At 43.9% G+C, this 21,153-nt stretch overlaps 1 protein-coding gene across 21 annotated transcripts; it reads left to right on the top strand.

Moving 5' to 3' along the window:
• The first annotated feature begins 4,354 nt into the window (after positions 1–4,354).
• impdh1b (IMP (inosine 5'-monophosphate) dehydrogenase 1b) lies at positions 4,355–21,072 on the top strand. 21 transcript variants are annotated; one of them, XM_047335981.1, is made up of 17 exons: positions 8,023–8,156; positions 8,853–8,932; positions 10,324–10,422; positions 10,604–10,684; positions 13,850–13,898; positions 15,491–15,592; positions 15,699–15,773; positions 16,034–16,240; positions 16,328–16,415; positions 16,516–16,715; positions 16,880–16,970; positions 17,150–17,245; positions 17,721–17,864; positions 17,984–18,128; positions 18,254–18,397; positions 18,482–18,565; positions 18,982–21,072. In XM_047335981.1, exons 3-17 carry the CDS (start codon positions 10,325–10,327, stop codon positions 19,001–19,003), a joined length of 1,626 nt encoding a protein of 541 aa, XP_047191937.1. In that variant the 5' UTR covers positions 8,023–8,156; positions 8,853–8,932; position 10,324; the 3' UTR covers positions 19,004–21,072. The 21 variants fall into 21 exon arrangements, with proteins under 21 accessions (XP_035504639.2, XP_035504646.2, XP_035504673.2 ...); XM_035648822.2 differs by lacking the exon at positions 8,023–8,156 and adding an exon at positions 8,236–8,324 and having other exon boundaries at positions 10,607–10,684; XM_035648798.2 differs by lacking the exon at positions 8,023–8,156 and adding an exon at positions 8,236–8,324.
• The last annotated feature ends 81 nt before the right edge of the window (positions 21,073–21,153 follow it).

The following is a 21,153-nucleotide window of genomic DNA, read 5'->3' as shown; positions in this document are numbered from 1 at the left end:
TTTCTTTTGTGTGCATATTTTATTATTCATCCCGTCTTTCACAAGTCTACTTGTTGAGGCACATGCTCAGACCTGTTCACACCCACCCACGCCGTTGAATCATGTTAATGATCTGCAGTCTTTTTGCAGAAAGACAAACAGATTAAAAGATCTAATTTAAAGGGGCAGTAAGCGATTTTTTGGAGAAAGACCTCGGGGTCTGGGAGTCGGACGCACTAACCACTAGGCCCAAAACCGCAGAGTTGCAGCGCCACCGGCTAGCACGCCTCCTCACGTGCAGGACGGGTGATGTTGCGTGGTGCGGTCCGCACCACTTTTTTGGGCGTTCGATTTACAAAGCCAGGCAGGGCTGAGCCGAATAAAAAAAAAAATGGAAACCCGCACACACACACACACACACACACACACACACACACACACACACACACACACACACACACACACACACACACACACACACACACACACACACACACACACACACACACACACACACACACACACACACACACACACACGAAAGCGACAGCTAACAAAAGGAAACAAGGAAGTATTCGCTGTTTTTTTTTTACAAAACGTGTAGAATCGCTTACGGCCCCTTTAATCGTGTGCCAGAGCGGGGTCATCCAGACTTTTTCTCTCCAAATGTCCCGCGTTGAGGAGGATTAGCCCCACAGAACATTAACTGTGCTGGGGTTTTTTTTTTATGTCATATGATTTCAAACCTCGGAATCTTGGCAAAGTTTTCCGAGGAAACTCCATCCCAAAGAGCCACTGGTACAGTTCACTAGAGGGATGTAGTGGCACTGAACTTCCCCCCAACAGGTTTGATGTGTGTGTAAAAACTTTTTAAAGCAATATCACTGTAAGGTATGAGACAAAAGGTTGAAAATACTGCAACATATTAACTTGGACAAGCATGCACTGTTAAAAATTGACACCACAAATGATCTCTCCTCTGTGGCGATCGATACTTTAGAGTGCGTCACTTTCAGAGAATCAAGTCTTGAGGTTTGAAAACGAATGCGTACGCAGCTCCCAGCGCCTGGGGCTATGAGAACTTTACGCTGACTCACTGCACTTTTGATTGCGAAAAAATGTACTTTCCCAGCAGCAACTGACAGGCAGCCAGATTACTCGAACACACACACACACACACACACACACACACACACACACACACACACACACACACACACACACACACTTCCAATTTTCATGTCACTTCCTGAACTTAAAACTGTTAAGTCTCTTGTATGCTGTTGGAGACAACCCAGAAACGCTGACGCAGGACTGTGGATCAAGGGAAACTCAAGCTATTTGACACAGAATCCACAACGTTATTGTCGGTGGATTGTCGACGGAGAAGAAATGAGCACAGTGTAGTGATTCATAAGACTGACTTATGAGTACATAATGAACACGGTGCAATTTATGTTGTACTCCCTTTTAGTGTTGCACAGGAGGGGACTGAGATGATTAAACACATGAGCACACAGCGGCACATCTGCATTACATCAGCGGTGCACATACAAGGGCCCCGTACACGGGAAACTATGTTGGACCCCTTGAAAACGAGATGGTTGATCTCAAGGGGCTGTCTTTCAATAAACCCTCCATAATAAAACTATTATGACAATAACACATTTCATCCAGTAGATGGCAGTGCCGGACAGTTGAGCGGACAGAACGCAGTCTCACGTTGCTGCAGGCTTGTGGAGTGGCGTCCTAACATTCGAGTAAGAATAGCAGAAGTAATAATAGAACCAGCGAGTATGTGGGAGTACACAAGAGACAAGCAGAGCTTCTTACAAACTTCGTGAACCTATGTAAAGCAAACCAGTGCCTCACAAAAGGACAATGAGACACGATAAAAGAGCCAGACAATAAAAGATGAGCACACGTTTGGAAGATTGATGCACGATCGCCTTTAATCTTTAATCGAGTGTCAGGGACAACAAGTACACGCCCCTGGTCAGACGACCTGAGTGACAAAAGGTAGAAGCAGGTCAAAGATGTACAGACTATGAGATGTAGTCTTTTAAACGGTGCACAACGGTTCATCCTCAACGGTCACCGGGGGAGGGACCGCCAACCTATTTTTATGAAAATTTGTGAGACTGAATGGCTGCGGAGAAAGGAGGACACGCAACAAAACTACAAATCTCATCATTTCAAAGTCACATGAGCGAAGCAGATATTTTGGCGGGAGGACAGTCGCGGCCACGTGTTGCGATCGGGTGCGAGTGCGCCACCCCCGTCGGAATTCACGTACTCCGCCGTGCGGTGAGTGTTACTCCAGCGTCCAGGGTATGCGATACGAGTCACAGCAAGCATGCACAGGAGAACTGCAGGCACGTCACAACGGGAAAAGCACAGGTGTAACTGATAACATCGGTCGAACAACTGCATTTCATTTAGGCAAATTCAACGATCAGACACTATGTTTTTTAAAAGAGAAACGTTGAACCGCACCCACGCCAGCGGTCTAAAATATACACACAGGGAATGGAAGGTGGCGGTGGCCCAACTGCAAATGTTTTTTCGCCCCCGGGTAACCGAGCCCGTCCTTTTACTCTCCCTTGTCCCTAGAAAGCTTTTCACCGGAGCCACAGAACACAAGATGCAACTGTTCTCACGGGGACGTGTTGTGCACCGCGTGAACTGGGGCTCGCACTGCAGCGATCCCGGTGAAAAATTTAACTCACGAAGACCAGCTGACCTCAAATAAAATGTCACTTCACAGGGTGAGATTGTGATTCAACTGTGTTACAGAATGCAACTTATACAATGCCAGTGTGTGTAGTGTTATGAATTAGAAAAAGGTAGTGTGACACGGAGCTTGAGGAGAGTGCTCTCTTGTTGGGGATGGTTCCCCTTGTGTTAAACCTTATGACTCTGATTTGTCTCAGCCAGTCAATGACTGTCCACACTGTGCACATGACAGTCATTATAGTTAAGTGATTGAATGAGCGGGGACCACGCAGCATCTAAGGACATGCACATGGGGAATTTTAAAGTGGGCTCCTACCGTCCCTCCTGCATGTGACACGAGCCCTTTAATGCCACAGATGATGGGATCTCAACAGACGCAATGATCTAAACTCAGGCAAGACAGTCGCAACACCACGCCAATTTATTCAGATCGCAAATTTATATATATATTCTTTATACTAAACATGAGTTTCCTGATTTGCTAGCTGCACTGTGTGGTTGAGGGGTTTCCGTTACCATGTGTTGAGGATGAATGGGAGTTGTAAGTGGGGAACGTACTGGAGCAGCGGAGGACCGGCTAAGAGGATTTTCCATCTTAACGTCCCACCAGCTGTCACAGTCAGTCAGTCACCTGGAGGTGATCCCTTCGAGAAGAGTGACGACCAGAGTGTGTGTGTGTGTGTGTGTGTGCGCATATGGGAATCCTTTAAAGAACCGATTTGACTTATTTGCCTTAAAAAAAACCTATGCAATTCTCTTGAATACAAAATTGCATCTGAAACCCTGCGGGGTGGTTATGCAACCCTGACACTTTGGTGCGAGCTTCACTCAGCGGTGTCAAGGTACAAGTGCGCGTTGTGTGAGATTGTAGGGGTCTAAGCCCCGGCCTTGCACTTTTTAGGAAGGTAAATGGTTTTCTATGAGGCCTGAGTAAAGCATAAGAAGCAACACCAATCATACCCGTGAGCTAAATGTATCACGTTTCTAGCTATGTATTTGAGACACAATAATAAAAAACCTCTTTGCACAGCTTGTCTCCACTCCTGTCCATTCTAATGCTGAAATCCTCTTTGGGAAAGTGACATGGTGCCACTGATAGAAAGCAGGATTAACCATTGCATAGAGGGGGGGGGGGGGGGGGAAGACATAGATAGAGCTTCATGGAGCACTCAGCGGGACAGCAGCACTCATCCCATTCAACTTGCGGAGGAACGCTCAGGGCAACGACTGCTTTATCCCACATGTAAGTACAGTGCGTGGCTTTTCTGTGCTCCTCTTCCTCTCCATTAAAATCTCCTCAACGATTTTCAAAGACATCGGCACAACCGCCTCTCCACAACAACACTCGCGCTGCCGGCATCATTACCACAGCAACACCCTCTCAGTGGGAGCATCTCCTAGGTGACGCCCTCCATTGACACGCCTAGAGGTGGCTGGTGCCTTTTTGTAGGCAGGTGCATACTGTGCAGGAGCACACAGAGTAGCCTGCCACTGGTCTTCTCTTTTTTTTTCTCTCTGTGGGAACGTGGTTATCAAGTCTGGAAGTTAGTGGCAGAGTAAATAGTGCAGGAAAAGGAATTCAAATAAGAAGATTAGAATTAATTGGAGAGTTTGCATTTGTTTTGCCAAATGTAACTCCCAAACTTCTGCTTAACTTTGGTCATAAGGTTCATATGATCTCAAGGTTTCGGCAAAAATCAGTCTCTCAAATGTCAACTTCAGCTGTTGGATATCTTGACGGTACGTTCGGTTTACAAGCAAGGGACTGGTGAAGGGCTGCTTGGCCCCAGCTGGTTTCAAGAGACTGACCTTGGACAGGAGATGGACGGCTTTGGTTTTGAGCAATTTGGTGCAGTAGCAGCAAGGGAGAGCCAGGAGGTGGATTATCGCAGAATTGTGGGGGAAACCCAGCCACCACGTGCGACTGCTGGATCCGAAAAAGGTGAACAGTACGTTCGTCAAACCTCACATGGCCATGGACATGAAACTGCAGCCCAGCGATACAGCGCCACACGCATCCTGGCTGGTCTTGGCCCAGAGAGGTGAGTTCCTGAGAAGCATCAGGAAGAATGTGGCTTTCAGGTGAAATGCAAACTATGTGAATTAAAATAGATTTCACAGAACAGGTTTTTGGAGCTGTTTGTGATGCTGCTGTAGGACCAGTGTCTTATCAGGAAGTGTGAGAGCTCTGCAGAAAATGGATGAAATGGCCAAAATTAATCCAGAATTTACTAAAAGTGGATCAGTCTTGGTTTTAAAAAGACTGATGCAAAAGCCAGACTAAAAATGACTTTGCACCAGTAGAATGTTTTCATAATTTCAATCCTCAATGCAAAGGCCTAAAGGCAAAATGAAAGTGATGATCCGAAGTTAGTTCTGCGCCTTGTGCACACATGTAAATTAACTTCATGCCATTGGGTCGGTTTACACGTCTACTCTCACTTGCATTTAGATCAGTTTGCAAATGCTCTTGTCGTTTAGTCCCTTGCTTCGGATGATAACCACTTCATTTTGAAAAGTTCGGAGGCCTTGCAGATGACACGTTTGGCTTATGAGCAGATGCCAATAAAGAAAGATAAAACAGAGACCTTACGTGGTCGGGTCCTATTTTTATCGTGGCTCTTCTGTCCCATTCCCGCACACAGACAATTCCATCATGCACTATCGAGGCAGGAGTGAGCGGCACGCTGCAGGGCGGATAAACAAGGCTGAATCAACTGCTCAGAATAGCAACAGCGCATAAAGGGAACCACTGACCGATATATGCAATGACCCACATATAATTTGACACTTGGAAGCGGAATCCACCCGTCACCTTGCAGCAACCTTCGCCTAAGATTATTACAGAACAGGGAAAGACTGAGGCATGTATTGGGTTACAGGAAAGACCCTAATCCCCATTCGCAATCATAATCCCTGATTTCTGACAGACAGATCTTCAGTTGTTTTCATTGTGCCATAATTAGCAACCCCATTACATTACACACGACAAGAACAATACAACGTTTCGCTCGTGCTGCGTGGAACATTTGTGCTAAAATGCCTTTAAATTGATTTGTACAGGAAAGAGTGTTCAAGACAATCACAGTCCGACCAGGGGACAGACATTAGGGAAACGATGTCCCCCTTGCTCTCTGCGCCACAAATGACAAATGGACCTGTAGTGGAAGTTCAGACATTTGACTCTTATTCTGCTGTGTGAAGCTGTAGATGACAGTTGTATTTTTAGTCGTCGGGGAGCAACAGTGATTTTCTGTCAGTAACTCCGGCCGCCCGACAGCTTCGATAACAGAGGCAGCCGGCTGTAAAGACTGTCAAGTAGTGTGAATGTGCACGTGTGTGCACTGTCAACTGGAAATGGACAATACACGGTGCGGTTTCATGTTGTTGTGACTATACAAAACCTGTTTCCTAAGCCTAAAAGGGGTTTTTAGTAAATTGTCTGTTGCTGCTCAATTCTAAAAGACAGCACTGTTCATCAAATTAAACTTTCTCATTAGATTGTACTACAACTAATTACTAATATCCTATTCCTCAACAAACTGCTGGAAACACCACACCACACTGAAGGGAATTACAACACTTGGGGCACAGTTTATGAGGGAGTTTTTGGTTCTATATATATATATACATATATATATATATTACAATAAAGAAACAGTTAGGTTGATCCATATGAAGATTTTGTATTAAGGAAATATAGAATCAAATGTAGCTAGTGACCAAAGTTACTTCTTTCAGTAACTCAGCCGCGACCTGTTACAGGCGGCTCACTCACTCTGCATGCTTTTTACAACTGTTATCATGTGGATGAAATGTGGTCTGTGCTGGCTTTTCATCACACTTAATCCAGTTTGGATGATTTACATGTGACGCTCAGAATTCAACATGACGTTCCACTGCGTTTATCAAACTACGGCACGGGGAACTTTTTCACTTTTGGGAAGAAGGCAATCAATGAGTCCTTGTCTTCGTTTGACGACAGATCTGAGGAATTACTTAGCCACATGATTTCCTCACTCCGCAGTGTATTAAGCCATGTCCACACTCTATCTACCTTGCCCCCCCCCCCAAAAAAACCAACATAACTATTGACTAAATTAAAGTGAAAAACTGAAACTGCCAAATACGGCTACAGCTAACAATTAGTTTCATTATCGATTAATCTGAAGCTGATATCATAAAACTCTGACTTTTTTTTCTCCATAAAAACTACTATCAAAAATAGTTTGCAATTTATTTATTAGTCGATCACTAATCGATTAAGCGATGAACTGTTGCAGCTCTATACTGCCAAAGCACTGTGATAAAATAAATACTCAAAGGTGTTACCTTAGTTTGCAGTGAAAGGGCTCAGTCACAAATAAAGATAAAGGTAGAGTCAACAAAATATATAAACAGTAAAATATGAACAGTAAAGTACTGATTATGTTCATTTGAATTTATTTAAGGAAAGCCCCTTGAGAGGGAGCATCTCCTTTTCAAGGAGGTCCGAAGAAACGGAACATACAAGAGAAACAAAAATTACATTAACACATCAACGTTACAAATGCAAACACTTGAATACATCCAGCTCGCTCACCCTCACCCACCCACACCCCCAAATGTAAATATGAATGATAGCAATAAAGCATCATAAATAAAATGAATGATCCTGGTGATAATAGTAAAAAAAATGAAAAGACTTGAACGTGATGTTTTCAAATGAGGAAAATAAAGATGTCTTGAAGCAGTGAACAGAGGCAATTGAATCTCAGAGAGAGAGAGGGGGAGATTATTCCAGTCGGATGGAGCTTTATATTGTATGTACAGATATTAATGTGAACACTAGACTGTCCTATATTACCTGCAAGTGCAATATTTCCCCTGACTTCTAAATTGACTTGTACATAAAAGAGTGTTTTAGACGATCCCAGTACAACCCGACCAGGGGACAGACATGAAACGATGCCCCCCCCCCCCCCCCCCGCTCTCTGATGCACAAATGACAAATGGACCTGTAGTCGTAGTTCACAAGTTTGACTCTGATCTAATTCTGCTTCAGATGACAGATGGATTTTTAGTTGTCGGGGAGCAACAGAGATTTTTTTTTTAAATAAAAAAAAAATAATAATAATAATAATAATAAAAAAAAAAATATATATACAGTATATATATACACACATTTTTTTTAAATTTTATTTAATTTTTAATTATTTTTTTTTTAACAAAGTGCACAGTGAGCACACGGACGCAGGATGCGGAGGGTTGAACCCGCCTCTGACGGCCACAGGGGACGTGACGCTGCGTCTGGTACATAACAGCTACACTCTGCGCACACGGACTCTCTCTCACACACACACACACACACACTTCTGTTTGAGTTTCCATGCAGACCTGCACTTTGTCGTCTCCGGGGCCACGATCGAGCGCAGTTCTCATCCACTTTCGAGTCCTTCGAGGTAAAGTGAACCGCTGCATCGGTGTCGTCGCTTCTTCTTCTTCTTCTTCTTCTTCTTCTTCTTCTTCTTCTTCTTCCAGAACCACCACCCCCCCTCCCGCCCTCCCGCGTCCACGCCGGGGAAAGTTGCTTCCTGTCGGGGCCAACGTGGGCACCGGTGTCCCTCGAGGTGGCTAGCCAACGTTACTCGGGTCTGGTGGAGTTGGGGGGGGGGGGCATAGACGCTGCACGTTCACGCTGGCGACGGAGCTCCACGGTTGTTGTTGTTGTTGTTGTTTTCTTTTTCAAAAGTGAAGGCGAAATAACCACGCTGCTAATGCTACATGCTAACGCACCCCCCACCCACCCACATGTGTCCAAGTGGAACGCGCCGAACTCGGGGGGTTCCCCGCTGCCGGAAGAGTTCAGACGCGGACACACACGTACACGTGTGTGTGTGAGAGAGAATTATTCGCACATCTGCACCAGGTGTGCTGATCATCTGCACGCGATCGGTAATCGCAACGTTTGAATATCAACGAGGTGTCGTCGTCGTCGCGCCGTTAGCTTACACCCGCCGTCGGATCGCTGCAGCAGCACCGATACACATGGTTTCAAATACCGTTGGAATCGTCGCGCTGAAAAAAAAATCGTTTTGTGAATATTTAGTAATTCTCGACGTTAACATTTAGTTTATGTACCTTTTTTGTTTGTTTAGCTTAGCATTGACGTGGCAGAGTGCTGGTTGGAGTTTGAGTACCAGCTGGCTGATGAAACACGGTTTTTCTAACCTGACAGGTATTCTTATTATTATTATTATTATTATTATTATTGTTATCATCATTATTATCCTGGGCTAACATTGTTCATAGTGATAGACTACAGTTGTCATTGTGTCCACGCATACATACTGTGTTGACGTGGTACTCGTGTGTGGGCTATTTATATCCACCTTTTATTTATTGTTTTAATTTTAAAAATGAAAATAACCAACTAACTCTGAACACCATCATATAGCCATTAGATATATTTATCTTTCGTCATAACAAATCCTGCCGTGCAGCAGCTGTTGGAATGAAGCCGGACGCTGAACCAAACTCCCTTCACTTTCCTGCCAAAATAACGCGTTCTCTGTCCTCAGAACTGCGATACACCCATTGCCCGAAATATGTTTTATTATTTTGCACACAATAGGACCTGCTCTTCAATTCGGCGTGCGTTTAACCCTCGAGACGCCACGCATTGAAACAGAATTTCAACTTTCAGTGCTGGGTTCACCTGTTATATCCCCGTTATACATTCAGTTAGCCAAACGTAATGGAACGTCAGCTGTGTTTAAAAAGGAAGATGTAGAAGATGCTGTTTTGAGGATTGTACGTTGGCTTCTAAACCACAGTGGTAAACCAGGCTCCGGTGGGGGGGTGATGTCTCGTCAAAGTAATAACAAACGTTGGTGGGTCAAGTAGCATATTTGTCTTTTAACTACTGGGGCTCAGGGCGGACGGCTAATGCTAACTTTTGCTAGCTTGCTGCTAAATGCGATGTAGGTCACGGGGCGAGTGGTCGAGACGGTGCCTGTTGGCGGATGTTGTGTGTTATGTGTCGAGACCTTTTTGTTCCATCCCAAACAAAATCTTCTTAAAAAATGTCACCTCAGTTCACACCCCCTCTGCTATAGTCGGACGCGTTCGCACTTGAGCCGTGAGCCGTTAGCCGCTCCGGTGAGACGTTAAATGTGTGTCACGTGGTCAACTTGTGCTTGGAGCACGCGGTCGCGCGCGGACACTGCGATGTAAACAATAACAGTGAATTAATATTTGAGATTGCACAGATGCAAAAGCACAAAAAAGAACCACGACTGCACTTTAACAGCCTCCTTTACTCAATTGGTGTAATTTTTAATCTCCACTAATTTCACTGTGGTGTATATATAAACTTATATATATATATCAAAGTTTATTACAGGACTGTCCATGGATTTGTTTTCCCGAGGAGAGGCAACTGTTGCATCTGGCACCTGCCATGCAGGCTCACTGGCCCCTGGCCGCCTGATGGGATGATTATGTTGCCATGGTTATGTCTTCCTGTGTTCTCCTCATTGAACCCGTCTGCAGACGAGCATCTTTCATTGTGTGGTCCTCAGGCTGCATTGGTTGATTGAACTTGTCCTTGTCCTTGTCACTCGGCAGCATGGCGGACTACCTAATTAGTGGCGGCACAGGCTACGTACCTGAAGATGGACTCTCGGCTCAGCAGCTCTTCTCGATTGGAGATGGCCTCACGTACAAGTAAGTTTCCCCGCATCACAGACTTAATTAAAAAAAATTTTTTTTCCAGAAAATCACAGTTCAGTAATGAAATCAATTCATAGTGAGGTTCTGCTCCTTATTTTCAAAACCTCACCTGCGCGCAACGGCGGGTGAAGTGTACACACCAGTGCTTTGTAATAGCCAACACATTTTGAACCAGCAGATCTGACCAACAGTGCGTTGTCTCCGACGGTCAAACGGCTGAAGAGCTTTGCTCTAAAGGAGATGGGTTGACTTACAAGTGAGTAGAACAGTCAATCTTCAAACTGTTTTGAAACTGTGCCGTTAAAATCCTTTTGTCTCTCCAAATTGTGAATTCATAAGGGGGAAGCAAATGACTGTCCCTTTTAAATCAACCCCACCCTGCTTTGACTGAAACAAACCATATTGAAATCTCAAATCTGGTGTCACGGAAAGTACTTGAATGCAGAAGATTGGGAGTGCTTGTTGGAACGCTCAACCTGAACTTCATGGGGGTCATGGGGATGAAATTTGCTTCCAGTAGCCATAACTGCATTTATAAACTTCAACTAACCCTCAAAGTGCACGAACTGTCCTGTCAATGCAGCATGCGAGACGCAACAGCTCGTGCACTTTCTCGGCGACACTGTAATTTGGTAAAGGTACTAATTAAGCTCTTCGTTTCTCACCTCTTTCCCTACCTCACACTCCCCTCATAAGCGTTCTGGTGACACGTGAAGAATGCTTGATGGATCATCGATACAATTTACTTAAAATCACTTTCTGAATTAATCCACGCAATCACTTTTTTTATTTACAACTGGCAAAGTGTGTTGTCCAACTCGGGTGTCGTGGCTGTTGGACACCGAAGCATGAAGCATGCCGTTTTCTTTGTACCTTGCATTTGCTCTACTAAAACTTTTTCCCATCACTATCACCACAGTGCTTTAACTTTTGAATATTTTTTGCCACAGAGCCTGACAACTGCTACAACCTTTTTTCAAATCAAGGGCTATTTAAATTTTATAACCTCCTTCAAGGGTAATTCTTGTATTCTATATCACACTAACTTCTCTTATGGGACTTTTCCAGGTTTGGGTCAGTCAGTCTTGAGCAGAATGGAGTCTTGTTTTGAATAGAACATCTTACAGCAGTAGCTTGTCCCAAACAGAGATGCAAACTTTAGTGCAGGCCTCCTCAGGACGTACACACAGTTTATAGAACTCGACCAGAGGGAAGTTGTTGCATGAGCTTTGAGCTCACTGATGCTTTGTATCTCAGTGACTTCATTCTTCAAAGTTGTCAGATACATTGGTTACTTCCTGTTCAGTTCCTGTTAATTACATTTCATGTCCTGAAACCAAATCCCTAAAGGGGATTTTGCAAACTCACCACAGTCATCACTTTGACTGCAAGCACAGCGGCTTGTCTTTAACTTCAACGACAAAAAACCATAACTGTTTGTCCATTTTTCTTAGAAAGCGCTAATTCAATGGAAAACGTAACGATGTTACGTGAGTTTATCCTCACTGATCGAGCACGTCACGGCGAGCACATGATGTCCTGAATTAACATCATGTGAATCGCAGGAGGAATTGTTCCGTTTGTCCTGCGGTTCAACCGTCTTGAAGCCCAGCACAGATAACAGCCGAACAGTAAAATAGGAAACTATTCCACTGGTAAGATTTCTTTGAGGCAGATTAAAACCGCCTCTCCCTACATCATTTTTCATACCAAAATTGTAAGTTTGTGATTTTTAAGCCTTTTCATTTACTTTTTTTTCTTTTCTTTATCTCTGCCTGCAATCTTGAAATGGCCTCAAAAAAAGGTGCTTTTAGCTGAATAAATTGACGTCTATCTTAAGATCTTTTAACAGCTAATCAATGAAGTGTATGTTCAATGTATAGACACTGTAAAACACAACAAAACATCACGGTAATTAAATTATAAAAGACCCCAGGATGTTGGTTATGGGAGAATACTCTGTCATTGCCCTTCGTACATCTACACTATATCCTTTAAACTATACACAAACACACAAAAGACCACGTCGAGCAAAAGTTTGTACATTGATTTCCAACTGTGCCTTTTTCTTTACGGTAAAACCAGATCCCTCTCACATTTTTAAATCCTCGAGGGCAAGTTCCAGGGCAAACCCACACGACTCCCGTTAAATCAGGATAATGGAGTAGTGTAATCCTTGTTGGGGGTTTTTCCACCCTTACAACAGAGCAGACAGTAGCAAATGAATTGCTGCTGCCAGCTGTACTGTGATGATAGTCTGCCTTTGGCCTTTTTTTTTATATCTGTAAAAGCAGGTTAGATCAGTTGTGGCTACGTTTGTGCTGTGAAACTCTCCTGCTTAGCATGGTGCCTTCATTCTACATTTAACCAATCAAATGAAAACTATGATAATCTCCAAGCCAGTTGTTGTCTTTACAATAACAAGCCGACTGACTGAGCTCTGCTGCAGCTGAAGTTTGTGGCCCCTGCTAAATGCTAGCGTGTGTGTGTGTGTGTGTGTGCGCGCGCGTGTGTGTGTGTGAGAGAGAGAGAGAGCGCGCGCTGCACCTCCCATTTGTCCCTGCGTTGGTTTGTGGGTGTTTGCGCTCTTTTTTTTCTTCTTCTTTTTTAAGTGAGAGGAAATAAACAGGACTCTTCCATTGCTGTGTGCATATTTAAGACCTTTTCTTTTTTTCCCCCACCCACACAAGAGCAGAAAGGATGATATTTGAGCAGATGGAGCCTTTTTTTTCCACAGCAGCCAATGCAATTTCATGTCAAAATGGCAGCTGTGAAAAAGATCTGTTGACCCCCCCTCTTCTTTTTCTCTCCACTCCCACTCAAAATTGTGACTCATGTCCACATGCTCATCATTTACCTGTTTCACATATTCTCACCTCAGAGTCTCCCTGTTGTCCTACAATGCTGCTCTTGTTCCTCCATCTGTCCGATGCCCGATCTCACACCCATCTACCAAAAACCACAGAGCACATACAAACTTTGGTTTGAAAAACATTCTTCGCCATTCCTCTCGTCTAGCGCCCTGCTCTTCCACTCATCTTGCTCCACCTCTCAGTGTTTTATGAGTTCAAGGACATGCCTTATTACACTCCACAAGGCAACTTGTCAATAAAACGGCAGGTTGCAAGTACAGAAGGATCAGGAAATCCTGAAGACTAGTCATCAACTAGAAAAAATCTAGTATTCGATTATACCCTGATGAAGGCTTCATTCACATTCATTGCTATTTCGAGTGATGTATTTTTTATCTGTGTGGTTCACTAACCTTTTTTTCCAGTAGCACTCACTTTTCAGAATTTGCTGCTAATGTTGGTTTAAACCCAATGAACTCTTCAGGGTGTTTTTGTTTTTTCAGACCTCACGGCACTGCTAAGTTGCAAGTGCCAGCCCATTACTTTCGCATTTTGTTTATGTCTTTCAGCGACTTCCTGATCTTGCCCGGCTTCATCGACTTCACATCAGACGAAGTGGTGAGTACACATGCGATGGCAGCTATTTGAGAGTACGAAAGGGCATGTGAGGTCTCTTAAGGTCTCTAAATTTGCTCGGGAAATTGTTGCAAGTGCAATACTTGGTATTTTGAAAGGATGAGCCAATCCTCTCCTCAGCTTCTTCCATGCCCCTCCTGGTGATGATGAACGTGCAGTCTCAGCGGAAAAAGACCAATTTTGGCAGAGCCACTACCTAAACCACCAGCCTTATTACAGTAGAGTCTTTATAAACCCTCTCTACTCCAGACCTCTGCAGCTCTTACAAAAATAGTATTGTTTTTTCGCCCAAGTAAAACTGTCTGCATCATTTCTTCCCCTCGGCGCTGCCCTGCTATTTTTGCCCAATGTGGTCATCCACCGGCTGCTCCCTCACCCTCGTGTTTACATTTGCGTCTGGTCGGTTGCTCATCCACGTCTCTCAGCAGTGGACGGTGGAGTTAATCTCCAGTGGCTTTAGATGAAAATCCCCCCTCTACTGCTTTGTCAATTCTGGAGTTTTTTTTTTAATTGAATTGATGGCCCTAATCTCTCGCCGTCCTCTTCGGAGAAGAGCAGCGCTCGCGTCACCGCGTGAGCTGCTCGTCTGCCTGTGCCATGTTGTCATGGGTTGGTTGTCTTGGCCTGGCCTAGTTTTCCACAGGATATTGAGCCCATTCAAGCTTGAATAAAACAAATGCTTCCAGATTTGGCCTCAGTCACAACTTTTAACAGAGTAGAATTATACTGTCCTCACACAAAGCAGCTCAGTAATAAATTTAAAGGTTTGCGATTACTGGCTTAGGGTTTGAGAAACACGAAGAAGGGGGAGCTGTTGTGGGAAATTCCTTGGGGGCCGCGGTGTTCTGGACATGCTTTTCCTAACTCTATAGCTGAATGTCGCAGCTTAGTGCAGTTGTGCTCTCTAAACAGAAAACGTCTCTCAGGTGATTTGTCTCTGGCCTTCACCACGGACCTCCTGAGAAAAGTGGCTCACAGCCTCCGCGGTTTTTGTCTGTCAGAGATAAGGAGGAAGAGTTCAGACTTCGTAGGTCTCATGTAACGGGGTTTTCCCACGTGCAGGAATGTCATCATTTTCACTTTCCCAGTGGTAGATAACAAAAAAGAAAACTGGTGCTGGCTGTTGCGGGAATCGTGGAGAAACGAAAAATAAATCTGTCTGTGGGAGATACTGTAGTTTGTCTCACCTATTTTTTTCCCAGACGGTGTCAGGTTTCTGTCCTTGAGAGGAAAGATTATGTTTTGGATGGACCATGAATTCTATGTTGTTTACAGACATCTCATATAACAAATTAACATTTATTGGAAAACCAAAATTAATGTTATGTAAATTTTTACTTAAAAAATATTTTTTATGATGCATATCTGTCTCATGAAATGCTTAAATAGATCTCACTGGCCTCTTGGCATATGATGTTATATCCATTAAGTGTCATTAGAAGGGATTTTAATTCATAAGACACAACAATAGAGTGCTGTACGTCTCCTGAGTTCAGTCCGCCCCCTAGTGGAGTATGTACAAAATGTCAGAAATATACTCATAAATGTCTATTACTGTGTTTTTTGTCTCGCAGGACCTGACATCAGCACTGACCAGGAAGATCACGCTGAAGACCCCGCTCATCTCCTCCCCCATGGACACGGTCACAGAGTCGGCCATGGCGATCGCAATGGCGGTAAGGTGTCGCTTCGTCAAAAACCTCTTGTGAAACTGCTGTTGATATTTTCTCCCTCAATGCATAATTCTAAAAATCCACACGTTGTTTTGTTTGGATCCGACAGCTAATGGGAGGCATCGGCATCATTCACCACAACTGCACACCGGAATTTCAAGCCAATGAGGTCCGCAAGGTTAAGGTAAAAAGAGATTATCCTTCATACCTTCAAAATCTTCAGTCTGTTTTGAATTAAATCTCAGAAGATAAATGTCCACTCATCACGTGTTGTCGTAGAAATATCATTAGATTTTCATGTTGCTATTTTTTCAAATTATTTTGTCCCTTTTGTATTCATGTGTTTTTATATCGCTCTTCATATGCTGCCCTTGCTGCTCTGCATACATTTAAAAAAAACAAAAAACAATAATTCTAATAATCATCTTTTGGTTTGCTATCCAGAGGTTTGAGCAGGGTTTCATCACAGACCCCGTTGTGATGAGTCCGCACCACACAGTCGGGGATGTGTTCGAGGCCAAAGTAAGACATGGCTTCTCTGGTATTCCCGTCACGGAGACGGGCAAAATGGGAAGCAAGCTGGTGGGCATCGTGACCTCCAGAGATATCGACTTCCTTTCTGAGAAAGACCGCAACAAACATCTGGAGGAGGTGTGTATTCTTACTTTTTTCCCCATATGTACAACCGTATGAAGTTGTAAGAGGATTCTTACATTTCATCTTCTGGTGATCTCCTAGGCTATGACTAAGAGGGAGGAGTTGGTTGTGGCTCCAGCTGGCGTTACGCTGAAAGAAGCCAACGATATTCTGCAGCGCAGTAAAAAAGGTGAATAAAAGTTTACTGCATAAAGCGGGTTTTTCCACTTGGAAGTTCGGTTTTTCTCATGTAACTTCACAACCTCGTCGTCCGCCTCCTCTGTAACCAGGGAAGCTTCCCATCGTGAACGATAACGACGAGCTGGTGGCCATCATTGCCCGGACGGATCTTAAGAAGAACAGGGACTACCCGCTGGCCTCCAAAGACTCGCGCAAACAGCTGCTCTGCGGCGCCGCCATCGGCACCAGGGAAGACGACAAGTACAGACTGGACCTGTTGGTGCAGGCTGGAGTGGATGTTGTTGTGCTGGTGGGTGTTTCTGATTGTTGATCCTCTAGCTCATCTATCATAAAAGTGTGAGAAGGCCAGGACCAAACAGTTTGAAGAATGTTTTCTTTCCCATTAGTGAAATATGTCTTTTGTAATACACCCATGGTATTTACTAAATCCAAGAATGTTTTTTGCATTTCTAGGACTCCTCGCAAGGCAACTCGGTGTATCAAATCAACATGATAAATTATATTAAACAGAAGCATCCAGAATTGCAAGTTGCCGGAGGAAATGGTGAGTTTGTCGAACAAAAGAACCACTAGTCTCTCTTCTGCTATGAATTATGATCACGTGGGTGGAAATAAAGCCTTTGGTCGAAGGACTTATTTTTTTTATAAGCATAGCACAGGATTTTTTTTTATCCTTGGTATAATAGCATCAAAATAAAATCTGTTATTTTTCTTCACCTCCAGTGGTCACGGCAGCCCAGGCCAAGAATCTGATTGATGCTGGTGTGGATGCTTTAAGAGTCGGCATGGGCTGCGGCTCCATCTGCATCACACAGGAAGGTACTGTCATACTGTTTCATCTCCCGAGCACAGTTACAGCATATTTTCTCTTTCTCATTGACGGGAGTTCTGGAAAAACATATGGAAATGCAAATAAATCAGCAGAATTTTTGTACTGTGACTATGTAGGTAATGGGACATGGAGCACGTTCATCCTCGCTGTACATGTTCCTTATCTGGCTACGAGCTACAATAAGGCGATCAGTTTCCAGCAGTAACAAATACCCCGAGACCACTCCTAGTTGTCATGGTGATCTGCCAAGGCCCCCTGTTCTGTGTTGCCATGGGGACCGCTCTCTCGTGCGCAAGAGTAGGTCAGGATCATCAGCGAGAACAGACGAGAGATGGGTTTCAGCAAAAATGAAACGAGACCGAAGCATTTCTTGTTAGTCAGCAGTGAAACGGTCACCGCCCGAGCCTGCAGTGCGACATGTTTCCACGACAGTCACGTTGAATAATGTTTTCTGCCTTACAGTCATGGCATGTGGGCGGCCCCAGGGGACCTCAGTGTACAAGGTAGCAGAGTACGCCAGGCGCTTCGGCGTGCCAGTCATCGCCGATGGCGGCATTCAGACTGTGGGCCACGTGGTGAAGGCCCTTTCCCTCGGAGCGTCGACTGGTGAGATTTCAAAGATGGTGACACGCAGAGTGCTGCAACACTAAACTCTACTTCCTCGTGTTTGTCAAAGTGGTTAGTGTCTGTGCACAGACATAATTCTCGCCCGTCTCCCACGCCAGTTATGATGGGCTCGTTGCTAGCGGCAACCACCGAGGCTCCAGGAGAGTACTTCTTCTCAGACGGCGTGCGGCTGAAAAAGTACCGCGGTATGGGCTCCCTGGACGCCATGGAGAAGAGCACCAGCAGCCAGAAACGCTATTTTAGGTATGTTGGGAGGTCACAAGTTATGAGAAGCCAAATCCCAAGTGAAGCTTTTTACAATGTTGTGATGAATAAAAGTTTGAGACCTCTTAGGGAAAGCGCTCACTGGGCATTTGTCTTTTTGACAGTGAGGGCGACAAGGTGAAAGTGGCCCAGGGTGTGTCGGGCTCGGTCCAGGACAAAGGCTCCATCCACAAGTTTGTACCGTACCTGATAGCTGGTATCCAACATGGCTGCCAGGACATCGGGGCAAAGAGCCTCTCTGTCCTCCGGTGAGTGGTTTGTAGCGATTACTCGCTACGCTATAAATGGTAACTGTTTCTTATTACATTTAACAACGTTTGCATCTTACTCAGTTCCATGATGTACTCCGGAGAACTGAAGTTCGAGAAGCGCACCATGTCTGCACAGGTGGAGGGAGGCGTTCACGGACTCCACTCGTAAGTTCAAAAACATCCACGGAATACATATTTGCTCCTTTAACCCACAACTTTCTGTGAAACTGGTGTGGAGCACACTGTATTAAACTTTACTTTGTCCTCTGTAGGTATCATGCACAAAGAATTATCATTTTAAGGTTCATAATTTTTCAGCCATTCATTGCTGCTAAGAAACAGCTTGGCTCCTGTGCTCTACTTCCTGGTGGGTGTTGACATAAGCAAATGCTGCAAGAGAAAGTAGACCTGTTTTACATTTGGAAAGCAGCAAGAAGTATTGGCATTACATTTCTCATCACTATTCTCTTTTTTAATAAGAGCAAGAGTAGTTAAAAAAAAAATTAATTCTGATGCAAAACTGGTTTGATATGAGAGCGATCATATGCTGATTTCTCCTCAATGTTTCTTCGCCTCCGCAGTTTCGAGAAGCGGCTTTACTGAGCGGCAGATGGCTGGAGCACACATCAGCGGTGCATGTGACCTACCCAAACTAACAGTGCCCAAATGTTAAAACTGCCACTTGTGCGAATATGCGTACCACCCACTACTCTGCCCTCCCCCCCACCGTGTCGTATCCACAGTTGCTCTCTCTGGGGAAGAAAGAGGCCCAGTTGCAAAGCGAGAACCTTCAAACTGACACCGACTCTCGGAACACCTGGGATTTTGCACTCGAGGAAGCGGCGCATCAGGGTTTTCGGAATGACATTCACACCTGTATCTTGAGTATGCAGCCTGATCCCGAGTGTGTGTGCGTTCATGTGTTGATAGCAGTAAGAGAATGAATGTGTGTGTGTGTGAGATATAGTTTAAATGTGTTTTTGTCCTCTTGCTATTGAGTCTAATTCAACCATGGCACAGATCCCATCAGCATCTTCTTTTTTGGGGGGGAGGCTTTCATGCTTACCAGCAAGGCTCCCTGTCGGAAACCTCACACATCCCAGACACACACACTAGTACGTGAACAGAAAACAAGATTAAACACTTGTCTATGTGCAGTGTGTGATGGCAAACGTACTTTTTTCTTTTCCTTTGCATTTTGACATCATCACAATTAAAAGCTACGTAATAAAAGGTAGCTGCTTATATTTCAGTGCTTACTAGTTAAACTTTGCGTATTGTGAATCATGAGGTACGAGATATTGCCCAAGGCGACATCATATCCTCCACTTGTCTCCTAACAATCTGTAGATAGAACTCAAACCCCACAGTCTTTACAACTGTGGACATGCATTTTCCCCCTCAAAGACGTATTGAGCCAAATAATCTGTGTCCTGTCTCAGTGCATAGTGTTCATACGTTGAGCATGGAAGGGACCAAAAGCTGACGAACAGGTATGTCAAAAAAGAAAAAGATAAGAAAAAAAATTCAAATTTATCGACCAAAGATGGTTAATAATGACGACAATTTAAATACTTTTAGATCAGACTTTCTATTGAACTTGTATAGTCTCTGGGGCCTTGAATTGAGCATGAAGGTTTTTTTTGATATGGACGTTTGTTTTTTCACTAGGCCAGACATGGCTGTATTTATATTCTGCCTAATTGTAATTGCATACGTACTGCCAAGTGTATCTACACTTCCTGTGACACCTTCCTTTTGTATCTTCAAAAACCAAAATCCGCACAAGAAGTTGCTTGTTACCTTGTCACTTGTTCATTCCTGCGCTCTCCCAGTGCTGCATAGTTTCTGTGACGGGTTTTATTTTATTTCTTGATTTGTATTTCTTTTTTCTTTTCTTCTTCTTCTTTTTACCACAGATATGCCTTGAAACAGGGAAGGATACAGGCTGCAGATGTTAGCTCAATGAAAATGCATGGAAATGCATAATATATACCCCCCGCCTCCTTTTCTCACTTTGAAACTGTATCGCTGTGTTTGTTATCATTCAGCTGATGTGGTCGTAGGCTTTTTCTAACATTTTCATACTGGGTGTCCTTTTTTGCCAGATGTCCCAGATTGTAAGAGTTGAGTTGCTTTCTCTATTGTGCTAATGTACTCGACCCTCCACACGGTTCCCTCGACCAACGGCGGTCTTGCTGTTAGAATAAACTGCGAGAAAATGTACATGGTAATGTATAAAAAAAAAAAATTATAAACCTATATTCAGTTAGACGACTGCTGCTTGTTTTCAGTCTCCCACCTAAAGAGAGCATTTTTTTTTTAAATGTCTTATTTGTCAAGAGCTGAGTCATGCTCGTCCATCTAAAAAGCACAAATGCAGTAAGTGGGATGAAAGGTTTTACATTTTTCTTTTTAGCGTCGCACTTTTATGATTTAAATGTCTGTATACTGAAAAGCGGTTACAGTTGCCATGGTGGTAGTCACTGCAACCAAAAGCCAAAACGGTAAACGAGTGCTTTTTAGATGGACAGGAAAGACTCATCAGTCGTCAATTAATCCATTAGGGGTTTTTCATGAATATCCCTTCAGAACATGTTTACAGTTATAACACAACAGAGGAAAGTTGCTTTTGCTGTTCCATATGGTTAAGAATAAATAAATCAAACTTTGTTTGGAATACTGTCTTATATAAACACGAGTTGAAAAGTTGCAATCCAGGAAATCAACATGATGGTTGAGTAAAATGAGCC

This window comes from Scophthalmus maximus, chromosome 12 (genome assembly GCF_022379125.1).
Source record: "Scophthalmus maximus strain ysfricsl-2021 chromosome 12, ASM2237912v1, whole genome shotgun sequence".
In the NCBI taxonomy this organism is placed as follows: domain Eukaryota; kingdom Metazoa; phylum Chordata; class Actinopteri; order Pleuronectiformes; family Scophthalmidae; genus Scophthalmus; species Scophthalmus maximus.
The sequence above is the reverse complement of the archived record's forward strand: the minus strand, read 5'-3'. Positions and strand labels throughout refer to the sequence as shown.